At 41.0% G+C, this 19,023-nt stretch overlaps 1 protein-coding gene and 1 long non-coding RNA gene across 2 annotated transcripts in view; one reads left to right on the forward strand and one right to left on the reverse strand.

Moving 5' to 3' along the window:
- The first annotated feature begins 3,832 nt into the window (after positions 1 to 3,832).
- Positions 3,833 to 10,097, forward strand: PLK2 (polo like kinase 2). Its single transcript, XM_082725948.1, has 14 exons — positions 3,833 to 4,515; positions 5,077 to 5,184; positions 5,329 to 5,445; positions 5,647 to 5,776; positions 6,007 to 6,094; positions 6,558 to 6,653; positions 6,762 to 6,960; positions 7,053 to 7,200; positions 7,544 to 7,641; positions 7,948 to 8,077; positions 8,321 to 8,561; positions 8,684 to 8,813; positions 9,065 to 9,175; positions 9,310 to 10,097. Exons 1-14 carry the CDS (start codon positions 4,246 to 4,248, stop codon positions 9,499 to 9,501), a joined length of 2,058 nt encoding a protein of 685 aa, XP_082582074.1. The 5' UTR covers positions 3,833 to 4,245; the 3' UTR covers positions 9,502 to 10,097.
- A 3,559-nt stretch (positions 10,098 to 13,656) lies between these two features.
- LOC309862263 overlaps positions 13,657 to 19,023 on the reverse strand; it is a 203,614-nt gene continuing 198,247 nt past the window's right edge. Inside the window, exon 6 of the long non-coding RNA XR_014310386.1 lies at positions 13,657 to 13,777. This is a non-coding gene — a long non-coding RNA (uncharacterized lncRNA). The remainder of the gene's footprint in view (positions 13,778 to 19,023) is intronic.

Here is a 19,023-nt window from a genome sequence, read left to right on the forward strand (position 1 = left end):
AACAACTTTAGCATCCATCAGTGGAGATGAATGGATAAACACAATGTCACTGGCAAATATGTACAATGGAATATTATTCAGTGATTAAAAAAAAAAAAAGGAAAAGGATATCCTGTCATTTGTGACAACATGGATGCATCCTGAGGACATTATACTATGTAAACTAAGTTAGAAAGAGAAAGACAAATATTGTATGATCTGGAAACTAAAAAAACCAAAACTCATAGCAGAGAACAGATTGGTGGTTGGCAAATGTAGGGGTCAGAAGCACAAAATGGGTGAAGGGGATCAAAAGATACAAACTTTCTGTTACAAGATAAATAGGTCCTGGGGACGTAATGTACAGCATGGTGACTACAGTTAATAATACTGTTCATAAATTTGAAATTTGCTAAGAAGGTTGATATTAAACTTTTTCATCAAAAGAAAAAAAATCAAATGATTTATAGTGATGAAAACTTACTGTGTTCACCATTTCATAATATTTACATACATCAAATCAACATATTATATACCTAAAATGAATACAGTGTTACATATCAATTATTTTGATTTTTTTTAAAGATTTTATTTATTTTTTTGACAGACAGAGATCACAAGTAGGCAGAGAAGCAGAGAGAGAGAGGGGGAAGCAGGCTCCCTGCCGAGCAGAGAGCCCGATGTGGGGCTCAATCCCAGGACCCCGGGATCATGACCTGAGCTGAAGGCAGAGGCTTTAACCCACTGAGCCACCCAGGCGCCCATATTTGATTTTCTTAAAAAAAAAAAAAAAATATCTTGGAGTCTGCTTCCACCCCTCTCTCTGCCTCTCTGCCTACTTGTGATCTCTCTGTCAAATAAATAAATAAAATCTTTAAAAACAAAACAAAACAAAAATATTTCCCTACCCTATACTCAGAAAGTTGATTGCTTATACTTGCTACTATTATTTGGTTTTTTTTTTTTTTTTTGGTTTTGTTCTGGATTTACGTCTACTCTGATGAAGTAGACTTTTTGTATACAGTGTGTGTTATGGGCTGAGCTATGTCCTCTCAAAATTCATATATTGAAGCTCTAACCCTCAGTCTCTCAGACTGTGACTATACTTGGAGACACGGTCATAAAAGAGGTTAACTAAGGTTAAAGGAGGCATCTGGGTGAAACCCTAATCGGTCTAATTTCCATCCTTATTACAGGACACCTGGGCATACGAGTGGACCCCAGGGATGCCTGAGGAGTGCACAGGGGACCATGTGAAGACGCAGCCAGAAGGCAGCCATCTGCAACCCATGAGGGAGGTCTCAAGAGAATCCAGGCCTGCCCACACCTTGGCCTTGGACTTCCAGACTCCAGAACTGTGAGAAAAATTTCTGTCCTTTAAACCACCCGGTCCATGGTAGTGTGCTATAGCAGCCCTGGGAAACTCATCCAGTGGGAGATGGGGATTTTATTTTGTTTTGACATGGAAAAATCATTGGTTCCAATTCTATTTACTGAACAGTCCTTCCTTTCCTCGCTGATCTGTCATGACTCTTTGGTCCTATATCAAAGTGCCATATCATATGGGCCAATTTGTGGACACTTTCTTCTATATCTCCCACTGATCAGTCTATCCCTGTGAGAGAGCTGTGTTTTCTTCCTTGCTACAGCTTCATTGTAAGTCCTGACAGCTGGTAGGGAAAGGCCTCCCACCTTCTTCTTTAAAGGGACTTTGCTATTTTGGACCACTTACACTTTCCTGTGAAGTTTAGAATCAGCATGCCAGGTGTCACTGGAAATCACACGGGGATTTTAACTGTACCTGCATTAAAGCCAAAGAACTACGGAGTAATCATCTTTTGTAATTAAAGAATGATCTCCAAGGGAAAGTGCTTCCTTTTCGGTCCACGGATGGCATGGGCTGCAATCCTGGTTCTGTCCACGTAGTGGCACCACAAACCAAAAAATCTGACTTTCGCAGTGGGCCAGAGGCTCTCAGAACACACATTTCACTGTTCACCTTATTTAGTCAATACCAGAACGTTTTGGAGGGTAGACCTGAATTTCATATGGAATATTCCACAGTCCATCGAGTGCTGAAGTACATTTGGCAAAAATACAGACAAGAGTATATGGTAACTAAACACGTGAAATAGTAATGAAAACTACCCTGACCATCTGTGCTTCACAGTCCTTTTCTCTTAGAAGGCCATAAACAAATGAAGAAGTTCACTATCCACCAATAAAGGAAAAGTGTGGTGTAAAATGTGCTTGGAAGTTCAGGTGGTCTTCTCTAACCAGCAAGCCTGAGGCAGGGTAGTGAACAGGTCTGCATCCATCTGGGGAGCAAAGGTCACCCCCAGGGTTATTAAAGGGGAGGATTATGTAAATCTTCATTTCTACCCCCACCCCCACCCCCTGCTATCAGCCCTGATCATCTTGGGAGTGAAGTCTACTTTCACTTAGGAGAAACATGCCTGTGCTTGCCCTCAGTTGTTCAAAGAATCAAAAAGCCTTTCCCTTTCTACTCAGTAATGCCAGGGAAGCCTCCTTCCTCCCTTAGGCTGGAAGTGTGCGACACAGAATGTCTCTGAAAATGCTTGTTTCATCCATGCCCTGGATACCTCAACTTGGTAGTGGGCTGGAGGAGACCCTTTCTGTAAGTACCTTCCAGGGGTTCATCTAACCCAGTAATGTCACTAACATTGGCATTTAGTATCAAAAAATAGTTCAGCACATCTTGTTAACTGTGGCAAAAACATGTGTCTACTGTTCAGTAACATACCTTGGATGGTCTCCTAACATACACATGGAACAGTTCAGTAAACCCCAGTTTCCTCGTCTGTAAAGTGGGAACAGCAGTATTTCCCAGTCAGAATTGTTGTAGGATGACAGAGGCATTTCAGAAACCTATACATGGTGCCTTGCACCTTAGCGCTCAAGGAACGTTACATTGTTGGCACTAGAGCAGGATGAAAAGGTATTCCTGGGTCAGCCAAGATGAAGAGTAGAATCTGGGACTGGGAACTGAGCCATGTTGTAGCTCATTGGCCTCTGTTCCTCCTTCATGCTACCAATGCCCCTGCAGGGAAGGAGGCCTTGCATTCCCTCCCCCAGCACCAGGGCAGCCAGGTGACTTCCTGAGCCTTTAAAGGATGCATTGTGTTAACCTCTTCCAAATGAGAAGTGAGAGATGACTTCAACTGTAAACCATAATTAGCGCCAGAAGCGCTTTTAACACAACTTACTGTCAAAGAAGGCTGGTGTCTTTATTAACCACTGCCCACTCAGACCAGTGCCTGCACTTCTGGAATAGCCCAGGAGATGACGGCCTTGCTCCCCAGTCCTAGAGCAACCTGAAGAAGGAGGATTTCGCCAGGGCGCTGGCTCCTTATCCAAGATTAAGGGCCTGACCTCTTACAAAGACCCGCTCTAGAGTGATGGGCAGAGGTGAAACAGGCCTAAGCGGGAGTCGGCAGTCACACGAGGGTCTGGGACCACCTCATTTAGAAGCGGCGGGGAGCCCAAAACGCTTAGCTTTGCAGGGCTACCTCGCAGCCCCAACCAGAAGCGAGCTGGTGGGGTAAAAACGCCGGGAAGCAGTGCTGGTTGGCGGCGGCGCCGGCGGGAGCGAGCACCGAGGCCTCCAGACGGCAGGGTGAGGCCTCACTTGCCTGGGCAGGGGACTCCGGACACAGTCACACCTGACTGGAGGCGTGAGGTTGCGGGGCGGTCAGGAAGGACCGTGCGGGGGAGGGGACCCGCGTTAGCAGAGCGCCGGGCTGGTCTCCCACAGCTCACCGCGGGGACACCCGGCGAGAGGGGCGGGGCGAGGGCGGACTTGAGGGAGGGGCTAGGGCCGGGCGCCTGCCTTCGGGTTTCCATTTCAAACCCAGAACCTCGGAGCATTCGAGGAGTGAATGGGGTGGCGGTCCCGGGACCGCCGCACTCCTTTGCCGGCCTGCCCGCAGCGGCGAGCTCTCCCCGAGGTCGACCCGTCCCCGTCGCCACGCCGGTAGCCAGCGGGACGCGGCCGGCCAGCTCCAACCTGCAGACGGGAGTCTCGCGCTCCGGCGGCCGGCGGGAGGGGCGTCGCCCTGTGACGTCGCATCCCGTTTGTATTCTCCGCCCCTCTCTTCGCCGTATATAAGACTTGGCCGAGCGTTCGCACTCTCACAAGTGTAAGCGGACGTCGGGCGCGGGTCGTTGTTGGAGGTGGGGGCTCGAGATCAAGGGCCAACTCGGACGTGTGTCCGCACCTCGGAGGTGCTTGGCCGTGAGGCGACGATGGAGCTCTTGCGGACTATCACCTACCAGCCGGCCGCCAGCACCAAGATGTGCGAGCAGGCGCTGGGCAAAGCTTGTGGCGGGGACTCGAAGAAGAAGCGGCCGCAGCAGCCCCCCGAGGAGCCGCAGCCGCCGCAGCCGCAGGCGCAGGGGCAGCCGTCGGCCCCGCACCACCATCACCACCACTCGCACTCGGGGGCCGAGATCTCGCGGATTATCGTGGACCCCACGACGGGGAAGCGCTACTGCCGGGGCAAAGTGCTGGGAAAGGTGATGAGCGGCGGGCGCCCGGCTTCCTGACGGGAGGGAGGTCTGCCGGGTAGCCCCCGAGCCGGCGGGACCCCGAGTCCCAGCGTCTTGGCTTCTCCGGGTCCTCCGATCTCGGCGGGACGTGGGTGTTCACCTGCCCTGCTCTGGCTTTTGTACGCTGACAGCGCCGGATCGGCTTTACATCCTTAGCCAGGGTTCCAAGTGCCTCCCGCGGCCCAAAGAAATAGATGGTGAGGCCAGAAGCGAGGGCTGTCTGCTCCAGGCCCCAGCTTCCTCCACCTGCTCCGCAGGGAATTTTCCTGACCGGTCTCTTCAGACATTATTTTTCATCTCCCTGCTCCCAGCCCCCTCCATAAAGCTCCTCTTTGTAAAGGGAGAAGGGGAACTGTTTCACCGTTTTCAGGAATGCTTTTCCTTTCTTAAAGGAGCTTTTAAAAAGTACAGAGCACATGTCTGTCCACCCTACCCCGTAATTTTGCTTCCCTAATTTTTAAAATATTTAAAAAAATATCTGCTGTCCATTTTTCTGCCACACTCAATACTGTCTCGGCTTTGTTTCAGGGTGGCTTTGCCAAATGTTACGAGATGACAGATTTGACAAACAACAAAGTCTATGCTGCAAAAATTATTCCTCATAGCAGAGTAGCTAAACCTCATCAAAGGGAAAAGGTGTGTATGACTGTTGACTAAAGTATTTTCTTTGTGTGCAGGGATGGCCCTTCCCTGTTAAGAAAATGTCTTCTGCATGTGTAAGCAACTGGCTTACAGAAGGTGACAGGAGGCTCATCAGCCTTATCTTGCTTTTTCTTTCAGATTGACAAAGAAATAGAGCTTCACAGAATCCTTCATCATAAGCATGTAGTGCAGTTTTACCACTACTTTGAGGACAAAGAAAACATTTACATTCTCTTGGAATATTGCAGTAGAAGGGTAAGCTTTAACTCCTGTTTGAGTCCATTTACTTCTCCCAAACTGAAATGGGATTCAGATTGTGTTTTATCTGGGATTTTAGCTGTGGTGGCAATTATTATATTGCAGTGTTAATTTTCATCACTCAACCTGCAAAAGGAAAACTACTGATTTTGATAACTTTGTTTGACAGATTCTCTTTTTCCCTTCTCCTCTTCCTAGTCCATGGCTCATATCTTGAAAGCAAGGAAGGTGTTGACAGAGCCAGAAGTCCGATACTACCTCAGGCAGATTGTGTCCGGACTAAAGTACCTTCATGAACAAGAAATCTTACACAGAGATCTCAAACTAGGTAAGCCCTTTATTCCAAACACTGACTTTTGCCTTAAAGAGAGGTGTTTTCTTCTCTGTCTTCCTTGTTATGTATTAATGTTCTTAATTGGGATCTAGCCTATGCAATCTCCTTTTTGAATCGGTGACTTTCATAGTGAACACCTGATTGCCTGCCTCCAAAGAATGTGTGTGTATTTGGTAAGAACATATTTTCAAGGGGATTCAGGTTTTGTTTTGTTTATCATCCAGGGAACTTTTTTATTAATGAAGCCATGGAATTAAAAGTCGGGGACTTCGGTTTGGCAGCCAGGCTGGAACCCTTGGAACACAGAAGGAGGTAAGAGTCAGAAAGATACATCCTGACAGGATTTTACAAAGATGCCCTTATTTTTTTTCCAAATGTTTTGGAGAAGGTCCATTGATACTAACATCCACAAACCATGATAATGTTAATCCATGGAAAGAGTAAGTGCCCACTATGAACTAGGCAGAGTACCTTACGCCTATGAGTTGATTATGAAAGAAATTTGTCTCATATTTGCCTGACATGTTACACAAATGCTATGCTGTATTTGGTCTCAGTTGGTTAAAAACACTTTGTCATGTAGCTGAAGAAAACCGGGCACATATTAAAAAAATTATTCAGTCGGTCAAATATTAATTATTGAGATGCCAAAAATTAAAAAGTCAAATTTTTCTAAATTAAATAGGAATACAATATTTCAGAGGTTTTTATCCAGAAAACTAAGTGTAGACAGTAGGACCATTCTTAATGAGATCTTCCTGTTTTGTTTTTCCAGAACAATATGTGGTACTCCAAATTACCTCTCTCCTGAAGTCCTCAACAAGCAAGGACATGGCTGTGAATCAGACATTTGGGCCTTAGGTTGTGTAATGTAAGTAAAGGCACCAAAATTATAAAAAAGCAAATTCGTATTTAGAATTTAATAGTCAAAGAGAGTTGCTTTGTTACCATTCCTGAAGAAGTGTTTCTTTGCACACAGGTATACAATGTTACTAGGAAGACCCCCTTTTGAAACAACGAATTTGAAAGAAACTTACAGGTGCATAAGAGAAGCAAGGTATACAATGCCATCTTCATTGCTGGCTCCTGCTAAGCACCTAATAGCTAGCATGTTGTCCAAGAATCCAGAGGATCGTCCCAGTTTGGATGATATCATTCGACATGAATTTTTTTTGCAGGTTGGCATGTTTCTTGTATCTTTTTAGTCTGTGCAATTGATCACAGTTATTCAACCAACTGGTTACTAAAAATCTTTTCTGGTACTCCACAGGGCTTCACTCCAGACAGACTCTCTTCTAGCTGTTGTCATACAGTTCCAGATTTCCACTTGTCAAGCCCAGCTAAGAATTTCTTTAAGAAAGCAGCTGCTGCTCTTTTTGGTGGCAAAAAAGACAAAGCAAGATATATTGACACACATAGTAAGTTATAAGACTTCTGCTTTTCTGTATCCAGTATTTTATTTAAATTTGATAATTTAGTTAAAAGAATGTTTTTATGTTAGCATAACAGTTGTTATGTTTGAATACTGTTAAACTTTTTATAGCATGATAAATCTGCACTGCAAAATGTGATGGATAGGTCTTTTTTTCATACATAAAGTGTGCTTCTTGCATAATTGCAGCTGATGGTAATGATAAAATGCCGGTTTTGCCTTGAATGCTCATAAGCTGGTTATTAATGCAAAAGGAGGAAATGTGGCTAGCTCTGTTCCTACCTTGTTAGCATAGACTAATGCTCATAATTCTTGTCTTTGATTTACAGATAGAGTGTCTAAAGAGGATGAAGAAATTTACAAGCTTAGGCATGATTTGAAAAAGACTTCAATAACTCAGCAACCCAGCAAACACAGGACAGATGAGGTATGCTGGAAAATAATAAAATAGATATAAACACTTTGTGTCATTTCTGCTCTTTGCTAATCATCACATGGGTTATGATTATTACGATTCAAACATGTTTAAAACTTAAAGCTTTTCTTCCATCCATTTAAAAGGATGGAAAATTTAAAATTTTCATTTCAATAATGCATACACTTGAATCCCTGAAACACTTTTTGTGCCCATTGCTTTTTGATCAGCTTTCCCAGCAATTGTCACAATCTCACCTTAACCTAGAATTCTCAATCTTAAATGAATTGTAGATGCTTGACTCATTGTGTTTTTTAGGAGCTCCAGCCACCTACCACTACAGTCGCCAGATCTGGAACACCTGCAGTAGAAAATAAGCAGCAGATTGGAGATGCTATTCGCATGATAGTCCGAGGGACTCTTGGCAGCTGCAGCAGTAGCAGTGAATGTAAGTAGCTGTCAATGGCATTTTACATGAAACTATAAATGCCAGTGCTTAATACTAAGTAAGTGGAGTCCATTTGTTTTGTGGCCCAATTTAACATAGAAGCAGCAAAATCAAAGGATTTGGAAAAAGGCAAGGAACAGTTTCGAGACTTCTGTCCTTTGAAGTCGTGGAGGGAAAGTTAGCAGCCACCAACGCCTAAGGTCTTATTGTTAATTATTTTATATTTTTCCCCTGACTTTTCAGGCCTTGAGGACAGTACCATGGGCAGTGTTGCAGACACAGTAGCAAGAGTTCTTCGAGGATGTCTAGAAAACATGCCAGAAGCTGACTGCATTCCCAAAGAGCAGCTGAGCACTTCTTTTCAGTGGGTCACCAAATGGGTCGATTACTCTAACAAATATGGCTTTGGGTACCAGCTCTCAGACCACACTGTAGGTGTCCTTTTCAACAATGGTGCTCACATGAGCTTGCTTCCAGATAAAAAGTAAGTATATCCAGTTAATGAAGTCCTGTCACTTCTTTAGTCTTGCACTAAAGAAACCTAAAAACAGTGACTAACTGCTTCTGTTTTGTTTCTCTTGTCTCCCTATGGTTCCTGTTCTTCAGAACAGTTCACTATTATGCAGAGCTTGGCCAGTGCTCTGTTTTCCCTGCAACAGATGCCCCTGAACAATTCATTAGTCAAGTGACGGTGCTCAAATACTTCTCTCATTACATGGAGGAGAACCTCATGGATGTAAGTACCTCCTGGCTTTTGGGCAGTGATATCTGAAGTGTAGTCCACAGATGAGTAGCATATGCACAGCTCCAAAGCTAGTTAGAAGTGCAGATGTTCATGTCCTGCCCTAGCTCTACTGAGAATCTCTGGGAGGCGGGACCAGGAACCACAAGGCCATTCTGATGCCTACCCAAGTTGGACAGGCATATGGCTAGAAGAACTGGAAATTGCAAAATTTTTATGGCACTTATCCTCCCAATTTCTTCTAGGGTGGAGATCTGCCTAGTGTTACTGATATTCGAAGACCTCGGCTCTACCTCCTTCAGTGGCTAAAATCTGATAAGGCCTTAATGATGCTCTTCAATGATGGCACCTTTCAGGTAAGTGAACATTTCAGCAATATGTGTATTTAGGTCACAAAAAGTGATTTTAATCCAGCCATTTAATTGTTGGGCACAGTTGTCTAATTCTTGAATGTTTAGAGATGTCTAATGTCTATGTCTCCTTTTGAAAGGTGAATTTCTACCATGATCATACGAAAATAATCATCTGTAGCCAAAATGAAGAATATCTTCTCACTTACATCAATGAGGACAGGATATCTACAACGTTCAGACTGACAACTCTGCTGATGTCTGGCTGTTCGTTAGAATTAAAACATCGAATGGAATATGCTCTGAACATGCTCTTACAGAGATGTAATTGAAAGACTTCTTGAATGGACCCTATGGGACGCCTCTTTTCCACTGTGAGATCTACAGGGAAGCCAGTCAGATGGTCTACAGCATGTTGAAAAAGATGGACAGGTGGTGGTACGAAAACAATTCCTCTAGGGCCTGAAGGACTAGATGGAACCAGACCAGGCTGAGGCATACAGTTCTGAACTTTGGACAATCTGAGAGTGAACCAGAATGCAGTTTTCCTTGACGTACCTGTTTTAAAAGGTGTTTCAGACAATTTTGCAGAAAGGTGCATTGACTCTTCTCTCTGTTGAGAGCATTTCAGACAGAGGACTTGGAACTGTGAATATACTTCCCAAAGGGGAGGGAAAGGGAGGAAGCTCCCATGTTGTTTAAAGGCTGTAATTGGAGCAGCTTTTGGCTACTCAACTGTGAACTATGGCCATATATAATTTTTTTTTGTTAATTTTTGAAGACATTTGTGGCTGGAAAAGTGCATTCCTTGTTAATAAACTTTTTATTTATTACAGCCAAAAGAGCAGTATTTATTATCAAAATGTCTTTTTTTTTTTATGTTGACCATTTTAAACTGTTGGCAATAAAGAGTATGAAAAAGCAAAAACAGCAGTCTCCTGTCTTTGGTATGGTGCATCACTGCATTGCAACACTCTTTGATCACGGATTCTTGGTACTCCGGCATGACATCGAGTATATAAGCATGCTGGAAAGTTAGATTTTTTAGTTGTTGTTTTGTTTCTTTTTTTTATTTTTAATTTAGGAAGTAAATCCTTAACACCTGAAGTACAATCTAACATTTTTGGGTAGATCTAGCTAGAGAAGAGAAGATTATAACAGAAATACTACTCTTGTTAACAACCAAAATCTAGCACTCCTACTAAATCCACAGCCAATTTCCCTGAAGTATTTCCTTAAAGCTCATTTAGCTTGGAGCTGAGAGCCAGAGTCATCCTGTGTAAACAGACCTCTGTTATGTGTCAGTAGGTACAGGAAGCTTATCTTAATATGGGCAAAACTCTATGCTTTATAGTACTTGCACCACCTAAATGTATTACTCAGCTTAAACCTGCCTAAACACTTCCGGTGCCGCTGGCAGTACTAAGAACACCATTCAGTAGTGGGAAGTACTTTGTAAATAAGTCATTTTATTTTCCTTCTGGTGGGTGCATGGTGGATGAGGAATGGTCAAGGAATCAACCTATGGTTTAAGCCCATCATTTATACTGTCAAACTCTCCAAGAGGCCAATCTGAGAATGTTTTTCAGTGGGAGCTAGTCTTGGGCAGGTATGAAAAGCTGCTCCTTCTATTACTCTGAACTTCCAGTGACCTGTATGAGATGCAAATACGTATTTGTTCAACTGTAATCCCAGTAAGGAAAATACTGTCCTGCAAAAAGCAGCACTCTAATGTATTAGGCTCTGTGGACACTGGAATCCTGTACTAGTATAGAAATGTGGGTGGTACTTTCACATTTTTCTAAAATTCTTACAAATACTGTACCTCTTCTACCTTGTTAATAATTCAGTCACATCTGGGGAATTTGTTAGAGATAGTTAACAGGTCCCCGAACAACCTGACTGGCTGGAGTTCTCAGTGGAGTTGGAGTCCCAACTTCACTGTAGTTAAAGGGCTTATACTAATAGTGAAAGAAGACTAGATAACTACACTAATAGGCAGGAGTGCAAAAACAGGATCTGTTTCTATTCTTATGAGCAGAGAAAAAAATAGGAGTTTGCAGAAAGGAAGAAATGGTCTTTCCTTGTGAGTTTGACAGTGTACATTACTTCACATTTTCATAAAGTATTTACCTATTCACTCTTGAACATCTACCATGTGCAGATCCGGGGCTGGCACTGGAGATGCAGGATGAATCCGAGCCTCTCCCTGCCCTCAAGGAAGTCCCAACACAGTGGAGGAGACAGTGCATTTACCTACTAATCTGATAAGTGTGCCATGATATTATGATAAAGGTATGTATGCACTGAGTGTTGTGGGAACCAAGAACAGGTATCCTAAGGAAGGAGCCCCAGGCATAGGGTGGACTTGGAGAATAGATTCCAGAGAAGAAGACTGTCTCTTACTGGGTTTAGAAAAATGGGTGAGGGTTAAACAGAAATGTGAGACAGGGAAGGGCATTCTAAGCAGTGGAAGTAACAGACGCAGATGTCAGAGAGTTTGTGGGAGTGCGTGTGGGGCTTTGAAGCATCACAGGTAAAGGCTGGAAGAAACAGATGTGATGTGTCCCACTGTGTCATGCCAAGGCATTCAGGCTGCAATGAAGGCTATGTGTAGTTACTGAAAGAACTTAAGGAAGAAAGTGACCTTCTATTTTAGTTTTACAAAATGTGTTCTAGGGGCATAGGCAAAATGGGTTGGGAAGAAGATAGAGAAAGACAACCCGAACAGTAGAGAGATTAATGGTGGGACCCAGGTGAGAAAGGGAAAACTGAAAAAGAACATACAGAATTAGGCAGGAAGTATCTCCTTTAGCCTATCTGGTTTATTTCAGTATTCCCACACCTGAATCCCAGGCCTGCCATATAGTAGTGAAATAATGAATGAATGAATGAATGAATGAAGACAGATTTGGGAGTGACTTAGCTGATCTTAACATTAACAGGATTTGGCACCTGACTGAATGTGCAGTCTGAGGGAGTGGGTGAGGGTTGGGATGACTGGCTGAGCAGTCAAGGGGAGGTCATGTTGTTCTATGGGGCCAGTAACTGAAATAAATTAGGAACATAAAAGGGAGAACCACGTATTCAGGAAAATACAGTGAGTATAGGACATGTTCAATCAGACTTGTGTGAGGACATCAGAGGTCCAGAAAACAGGGGACAGAAGCAAGATTTGTAAGTAACCAGGTTTGAAGTAATATCATAGGAGTAGATGTGAGCACATAGGATGGTGAGTCTCTTTCATCCCCTCTACTTAGATATTTCTTTCTTTCTTTCTTTCTTTTTTTTTTTACTAAGTCCAGCTATATAAAATGTAACAGTGTTGATGAACCTTTGCAGTGAGGGAAGGAGAAGAAATTCCCAAATAAATTATACTTTCCTATACAAAAGGCCCCTGAATTCCATAAAAACAATTCCAAAATAGCAGATATGCTTAATGAACAGCTTTGAACCTCAAGAATGCTTCTCAGTTAGCCAGCCCAAATCCTGGCAGAGTATATGCTGAGACAAAAGGCAATTTTTAAAGATTAACTTGTTCTGATGCATAGTAACAACTATCTTAGCTAACTTCAGTGTGGCCATGGCAGGAGCCCAGATCCCACGTTATCTGACATTTACTGCTTTTATATCTTTGTCCCCTCAGCCCTTCAAGAGCAATTTTTGAAAGTAACCCTACGTTTGCTAGGGAAGAAGCACACTCCAGTGGAAAAGCTTCAGAATCAGTTCTGAGTTCAAATTCCTGTTCAGCCATGTATTAACAATGTGATCCCATAAATACCTGACGTCTCAGCTTCTGCTTCCTCATCTGTGGAGATGATCATAAAGCACTTGCACACCAAGGGTGCTCAGCAAATATTTGCTCCCTTTCTTCTTCTATTTCCCCTGCCTCCTTCCACACCCATAACAGCAGTAACCCTGGTTACCCAGGGAAGAAACACCTGACTCATTCTCCCCCTTCCGGTCTCTCTGTGTCAGTCATGTCCAGTCAGGAATACAAAAATCATTTTAGCGCTTCCAAAGAGAAGGAATTTAATGACAGTCATTGGTTATAAAGAGGAAGGAAGAGCCTAGTGGGGGTGGGGGTGGGGGAGGGTGAGGCAGTCCAGGAAACCACTACTATTCCTGCGGCTGGGAGAACCCCAGAGGGAAAGCGGTAATAATGCACTTCAGAACTGGGGCTCTATGGCAGAAAGCAGAGCTCCAGTTACTGCCTACCAGGGATCTGAAATCATGAAACAGAGGTAGTCACGACTTAAGATGACTCCCGTACAAATCTGGCTGAGAAAGAATGGGGACAAAATATCCTGGATTCTTCCCTCTTTTTGCCCTTCAGTCTCCTACTGACCGAATGAACTGGAAGCCAAGGGAAAAGGAGCCCAAAAAATGTAGTTGCAGGGGTCATTCTTATATTGTAAAACAAAGCAGGAAAAGGAAAGGGATGCATCTGAGCTTTAACAGCCCAAGAATGACCTACCTTTCTTCTTCCTTTTGCCTTCCATTAATTTCATGCCCATCTCTACCTTCTCTTTTCATCAGTCAGTCCCAAAGAGACCAAAGTGCTAAGAGCTGTGGTTCTCTAAGCAGGAGGTTGACAGGCAGTAGAAGCTTGGAGGAGGAAAAGAACAGGGTGAGGGGCGGGAATCATTTTGCTTTAGGTCTCTGTGATTTGAATCGTCATCAGACCTTTTTTACATTACAGGGATTTTAATTTAATGAAGATTGGGTGAATAAAAATGAGTAAGATATATTTTTTCATAAGGTACACAAATCAGTGTTGGTATTTTATAGCAATTTCATGTATGACAGAGTCAGTATATTTCTAAGTTTTGAAATAAATTCTTCTATAAACAGAAACCTGTAGATTTGATTTTCTTTCTTTTTGACTTGCAAGGGATTCTAGGCTGTATAAGCTTAGATTCATGGTTTGTTCTAGCACTTCTTTATGCCCTATTAACTTTAGTAATGGAAAGCATCTCTGTTTGAATTACCACAATTTAGTTATATTAGAGAATTCAAATTAAAAAGTTTAACTCCCATATGCAGTGTTGGAATCTAATATCATGGTTCATCAATGTTTGGAATTCAACTGAAAAGGATATATGGATTTTGCCCCTGGGATTAGCTTTATAATACAGTTATATATAAAATGAAATTGATTTTAATGATTGAGGTACAATAACTTCACTTCCAAATTAAGATAAAAATAACAAATTAACTGAGATATCTCTGCTACAAAATACTGAATTATTAGATATTTTAACCTAACCATGTGGGTTACAACAAATTTTATCTTTTAGGCCTGTAACAAATTAGTACTAGAGGAAAGCAGGCAGCAGGCCTAAATGAAATAAAGTCAACAATGCCTGTCTTTTGTACTGCTTTAGAATCAATGGTAACAAAATAACCTTTAAAACCAGGATCATACCAAACATGCCAAAATAATTTAACTGGAGTATCGATTTATTACCCGATTTGTGTAGTCCTATAAACGAAAGAATGTTAAACATTCAGGATTATGTGAATTTCAAAGGACCTTAGAATGACATGGAAGATGTTTAAATATTTCAAGTGTTAAGGAAATGTAAAATCATAACATGGGATACAGCTGTCTGGGAGAGCCAGGGCAGACAGAGAATTAGATAATGACTTAACTAGCAGTTACTGAGAACTGGTTAACAACCAGCATTTTGGAAGGTTGGGAGAGCCTTGATGTGTTGTGGCTGCCAGTTTCTGTGCTATAGGTATTTTCACCTTGGCTGATTTCAAGCTACCAGTGTGATGTCACTGAATGTGGAGTTAGGAGATGTGCAGTAGCACCTCATTAGAAAGTATTTCCACCATACAGAGAGAGTAGATGTAAGTAACTTCAAGAAATAGATAATATTTTTAAGTAATATAGTAAAATAATTAGTGATGCATTCTGAGTATTCATTGCTTTTGTTTTTAATATAATTTAGAAGTGAGTTTATGTAATTTAATTTGAATAATGGCTGTGTTTAATAACTGGTTGGCTTGGACAATTCCTAATTCCTGAAATTTTAACCATCAGTTCTCATGAGCCGGCATAGGCTAGCTCCAGCACAGCAGTGATAATGACTCAAATATAGGGATATAAACTATATGGGCTGTGAGCAATGATCTGAGTAATTTATAGGATTTGAAACGTTCCCTCAACATCTCCAGTAGTAGTGCAGTATCTTGCTCTATATGTATAGCTGTATGTTGTAAATAATAGTTTAGCTAGCTTAGCTTACAAACATTGTTTAGATGACATAATAGTTTCTTTAGTTGTGAAATCTCTTAATTATAACATTTACTATTAGCCCCATAGGTACTTAAGATAATAAGAATGGAATTAATATTTTTTGTCAAAGAATCTCTACATAGTAGGCCTAACATAAGAACTGTATGTTAGTACTACAAATATGTTAGTGTTATAATCCAAATTAAAAAGTGAAATTTTAGTAACATATGGATTTAGAATTTTAAGATGAAATCTTAGGACATTTATATTTACTAGCATAACATATGAGAACTTAAGTATCTCAAACCTGTAAGTTTACTGTGTTCAATTTATTTTTATTTTATTTTTTTTACTAATTTGACAGAGAGAGATAACAAGTAGGCGAGGCAGGCAAAGAGAGACTGGGAAGCAGGCTCCTCGCCAAGCAGAGAGCCTGTTGCAGGGCTTGATTGCATGACACTGGGATCATGACCTGAACCGAAGGCAGAGGCTTTAATCCACTGAGCCATGCAGTGGATTTGTTCAATTTATAAAAATGTTTACATACTTGGGAATTCTTGATGATACATCAGACAACTGCAATATAATATTTTAAAAGGAATCACATATATTATAATTGTAACATAAAAGACAAGGGAATTTAATTTTTAAATTGATCATTTATTAATGTCTCTTTAAAATATTTTATTGAAGCATAAAAATAGAATCAATTTTTAAAAATTTTTTAGTTACTTGACAGAGAGAGAGAGATCACAAGTAGAGAGGCAGGCAGAGAGGGGTAGGGGAAGCAGGCTCCCTGCTGAGCAGAGAGCCCGATGTGGGTTTCGATCCCAGGACCCTGAGATCATGACCCGAGATGAAGGCAGAGGCTTAACCCGCTGAGCCATCCAGGCACCCCTAGAATCAATTTTTAAAGCTAAACTTAAAAATGCAAAGAAACAGAAGTTTAAATACATACGATTTCAGTGTTTTTAAAACAACATACACTTCTGAATATAAAAGTCAACCTCAAGAAAAAATCTCATTAGCAAACTGTTTTCCTGGGAATTTGTATTTGAGGATGAAGATCAATACTTCTAATACGAATATAGAATTCCATTCTAGAATTATGCTTTTGAGGATATGATTTGAGCCAAGAGCTAGTACAAATGAAAAGAGAAGATACAATCTATATAAAGACTAAGGAAAACTTAAGAGCCCAGACTGGAAAATGATAGAGAGGAGACCTTCGTTTGGAGTATAGAGGGTTTCAAAACATTTTCAAGGAGTTACCACATAATCATTGGGAGCTATAAAAACCAAGTTTTCCACCGTCTTTTGAAAAACTTCAAGATTAGGAAATACAGGATTTGCATTTCTGCGTATCAACAAATAGCTGGAGTTGACTGGAGGCAACTGGTGGAGGCCTATGGTCCTCACCTGCCTCCTCCACCTCTTTGTTCCTGTAGACATTTGAATATGAGCCCTATTCATTGTCAGGTGAAAGTTAAAGGGGACTTACCTATTTTCAAATTCTGATTACAAAAGTTGGCTTCATTTCTATAAAGTATATTTTGGATGATGTGGGCAAAAGTATGTGTTTCACCAAAACCTGCCTTCTAAGATATTTAAGTGTTACTGGTTTTGGTGGCTGTTAAGGGTTCAAAAGAGCTAAAGCAAAGTGAAGGACTAAGTTCTGACACAGAAAAAGGAAGACCTACCACAGTCTTTATAAGCTAAGGGCTTTACCATAATATGGGACTTCTTTCCCTCATGGATTCTTCCTTGATCAACATAAGGAGATTAAAGTCATCTCACACATAATTCATAAAGAAATTTGAGATTAAGGGGAATTTGGAAAGTTTAGTAGACTAGGAATAAGAGATCATGCCTCACTTAATTGGACTGTTGGTTCAAATGCAAATTTTAGTTGCAGTGACCATATTCTAGTCCCACTGTCCTTCTGTAAGTTTACTGATAGACATTACTAATTCTGAAATATCTGAACTTTGTGGGTCAGTAGGGGTAATCTGTCCATTCCTTTTAGCATATTGTTAGTGGAACAGTCGTTAGAGGTGAAGCAACATATATGGTGAAGCTGCAGCAAGTTCTCCCTGCCACACATGGACTTGAACTCATGTATTCTCTGATGACCTATCTCCATGTTTCTACTCATTATCCTGCGGGTATGCCTGACAATTTTGCTGCAGAGAAACTAAGGACTAAACTTCAAAGGATGTTCTCAATACAGATTAGTCACAGGGAAGGGCAAGTGATGAAAGAGGCCCAAGAAAAGCACCAGGCTTCTTGGTTTTATCTAAATAATATACTTTGAGATATTATTGCAGCAGTTACATTTTCTTCAAATTTCACTTTCCTGCCCAGACTATTAAAGAAACAGAATAACTTGTGAATTTTGTGGAATCTGATATGTTCCTCTCAGGCTTTCCCTTCCCTAGCACTACACACACACACACACACACACACACACACCACACACGCCTTATAACTGCTCAAGTTAAAGCAATGTAGTCAACAGTAATCTTTTTTACTTTAATACAGTAATTCAAAAACACATGCATTCCTAAAAACAATGAAAACCAAGATGACCTGAACATAAGTATGTGAATTAATATATTTTCAAAGTCTTCATATATGAAAATTATTTAACACCAAAGAAAACATACAAGTTACACTTTCTGTTTAAAATATAAAACTTATGGAGCACCTGGGTGGCTCAGTTGGTTGAGAGTCTGCCTTCGGCTTAGGTCATCAACCTAGGGTCTTGGGATCAAGCCCCACATCTGGCTCCCTGCTTAGTGGGGAGTCTGCTTCTCCCTCTGCCCCTCCCCTGATCTCATGCTCTAACATGGTATGACATGACATGACATGATATAACATAAAATAAAATAAAATAAAATGAAATAAAATAAAATAAAATAAAATAAAATAAAATAAAATAAAATAAAATAAAATAAAATAAAACAAAACAAAACTTAGGACAAAAATCAGTCCTCCAAATAAGAAACATTTGTGGCTAAAATGAAAACAAAAATAAACAAATTATAAAAATATATGATAAAGCAGGCACCACTTAGGATTTTAATGAGATATACCAAGCTTGACACAACTGGGCCAAATGCTTGCTGAATAATCATGAATAATAACATGGTGCTTATTTTTATCTGCCATACAATAAAAAAAATTATATTAGAATTAATTATGTTGAACAATATGATATTAAAAATATTTGACCATTTTTGATCTACAAAAGGCAGTTCTTTTACTTTTTCTTTTTTTTTTTAAAGATTTTATTTATTTGACAGAGAGAGACAGAGAGAGGGAACACAAGCAGGGCGAGTGGAAGAGGAAGAAGTAGGCCGACTGCCAACCAGGAAGCCCAATATGGGGGTTGATCCCAGGATCCAAGGATCATGACCTGAGCTGAAGGCAGACAATAAGCAATGACTGAGCCACCCAGGTACCCTACAAAAGCTATTTCTTAACACTCAGAGAAAATAACAGAGGAAAAATGAAAATATAAGTTTTCTCCCATATTTTAGTATTATCTTTATTAATATTTCCCTGTGCATATTATTTCTCTGGTTATCTGATTTCAAGGATAATA

The sequence above is a fragment of the Mustela nivalis genome (genome assembly GCF_964662115.1).
Source record: "Mustela nivalis genome assembly, chromosome: 3".
NCBI classification, from domain to species: domain Eukaryota; kingdom Metazoa; phylum Chordata; class Mammalia; order Carnivora; family Mustelidae; genus Mustela; species Mustela nivalis.

Bases quoted from the DNA above. Each gene is read 5' to 3' on its own strand.
- PLK2 (XM_082725948.1), top strand. From the start codon at position 4,246: ATGGAGCTCTTGCGGACTATCACCTACCAGCCGGCCGCCAGCACCAAG. The intron at 8,562-8,683 runs GTAAGTATATCC...CCTGTTCTTCAG, and splicing joins AGCTTGCTTCCAGATAAAAA to AACAGTTCACTATTATGCAG. The intron at 8,814-9,064 runs GTAAGTACCTCC...AATTTCTTCTAG, and splicing joins TGGAGGAGAACCTCATGGAT to GGTGGAGATCTGCCTAGTGT.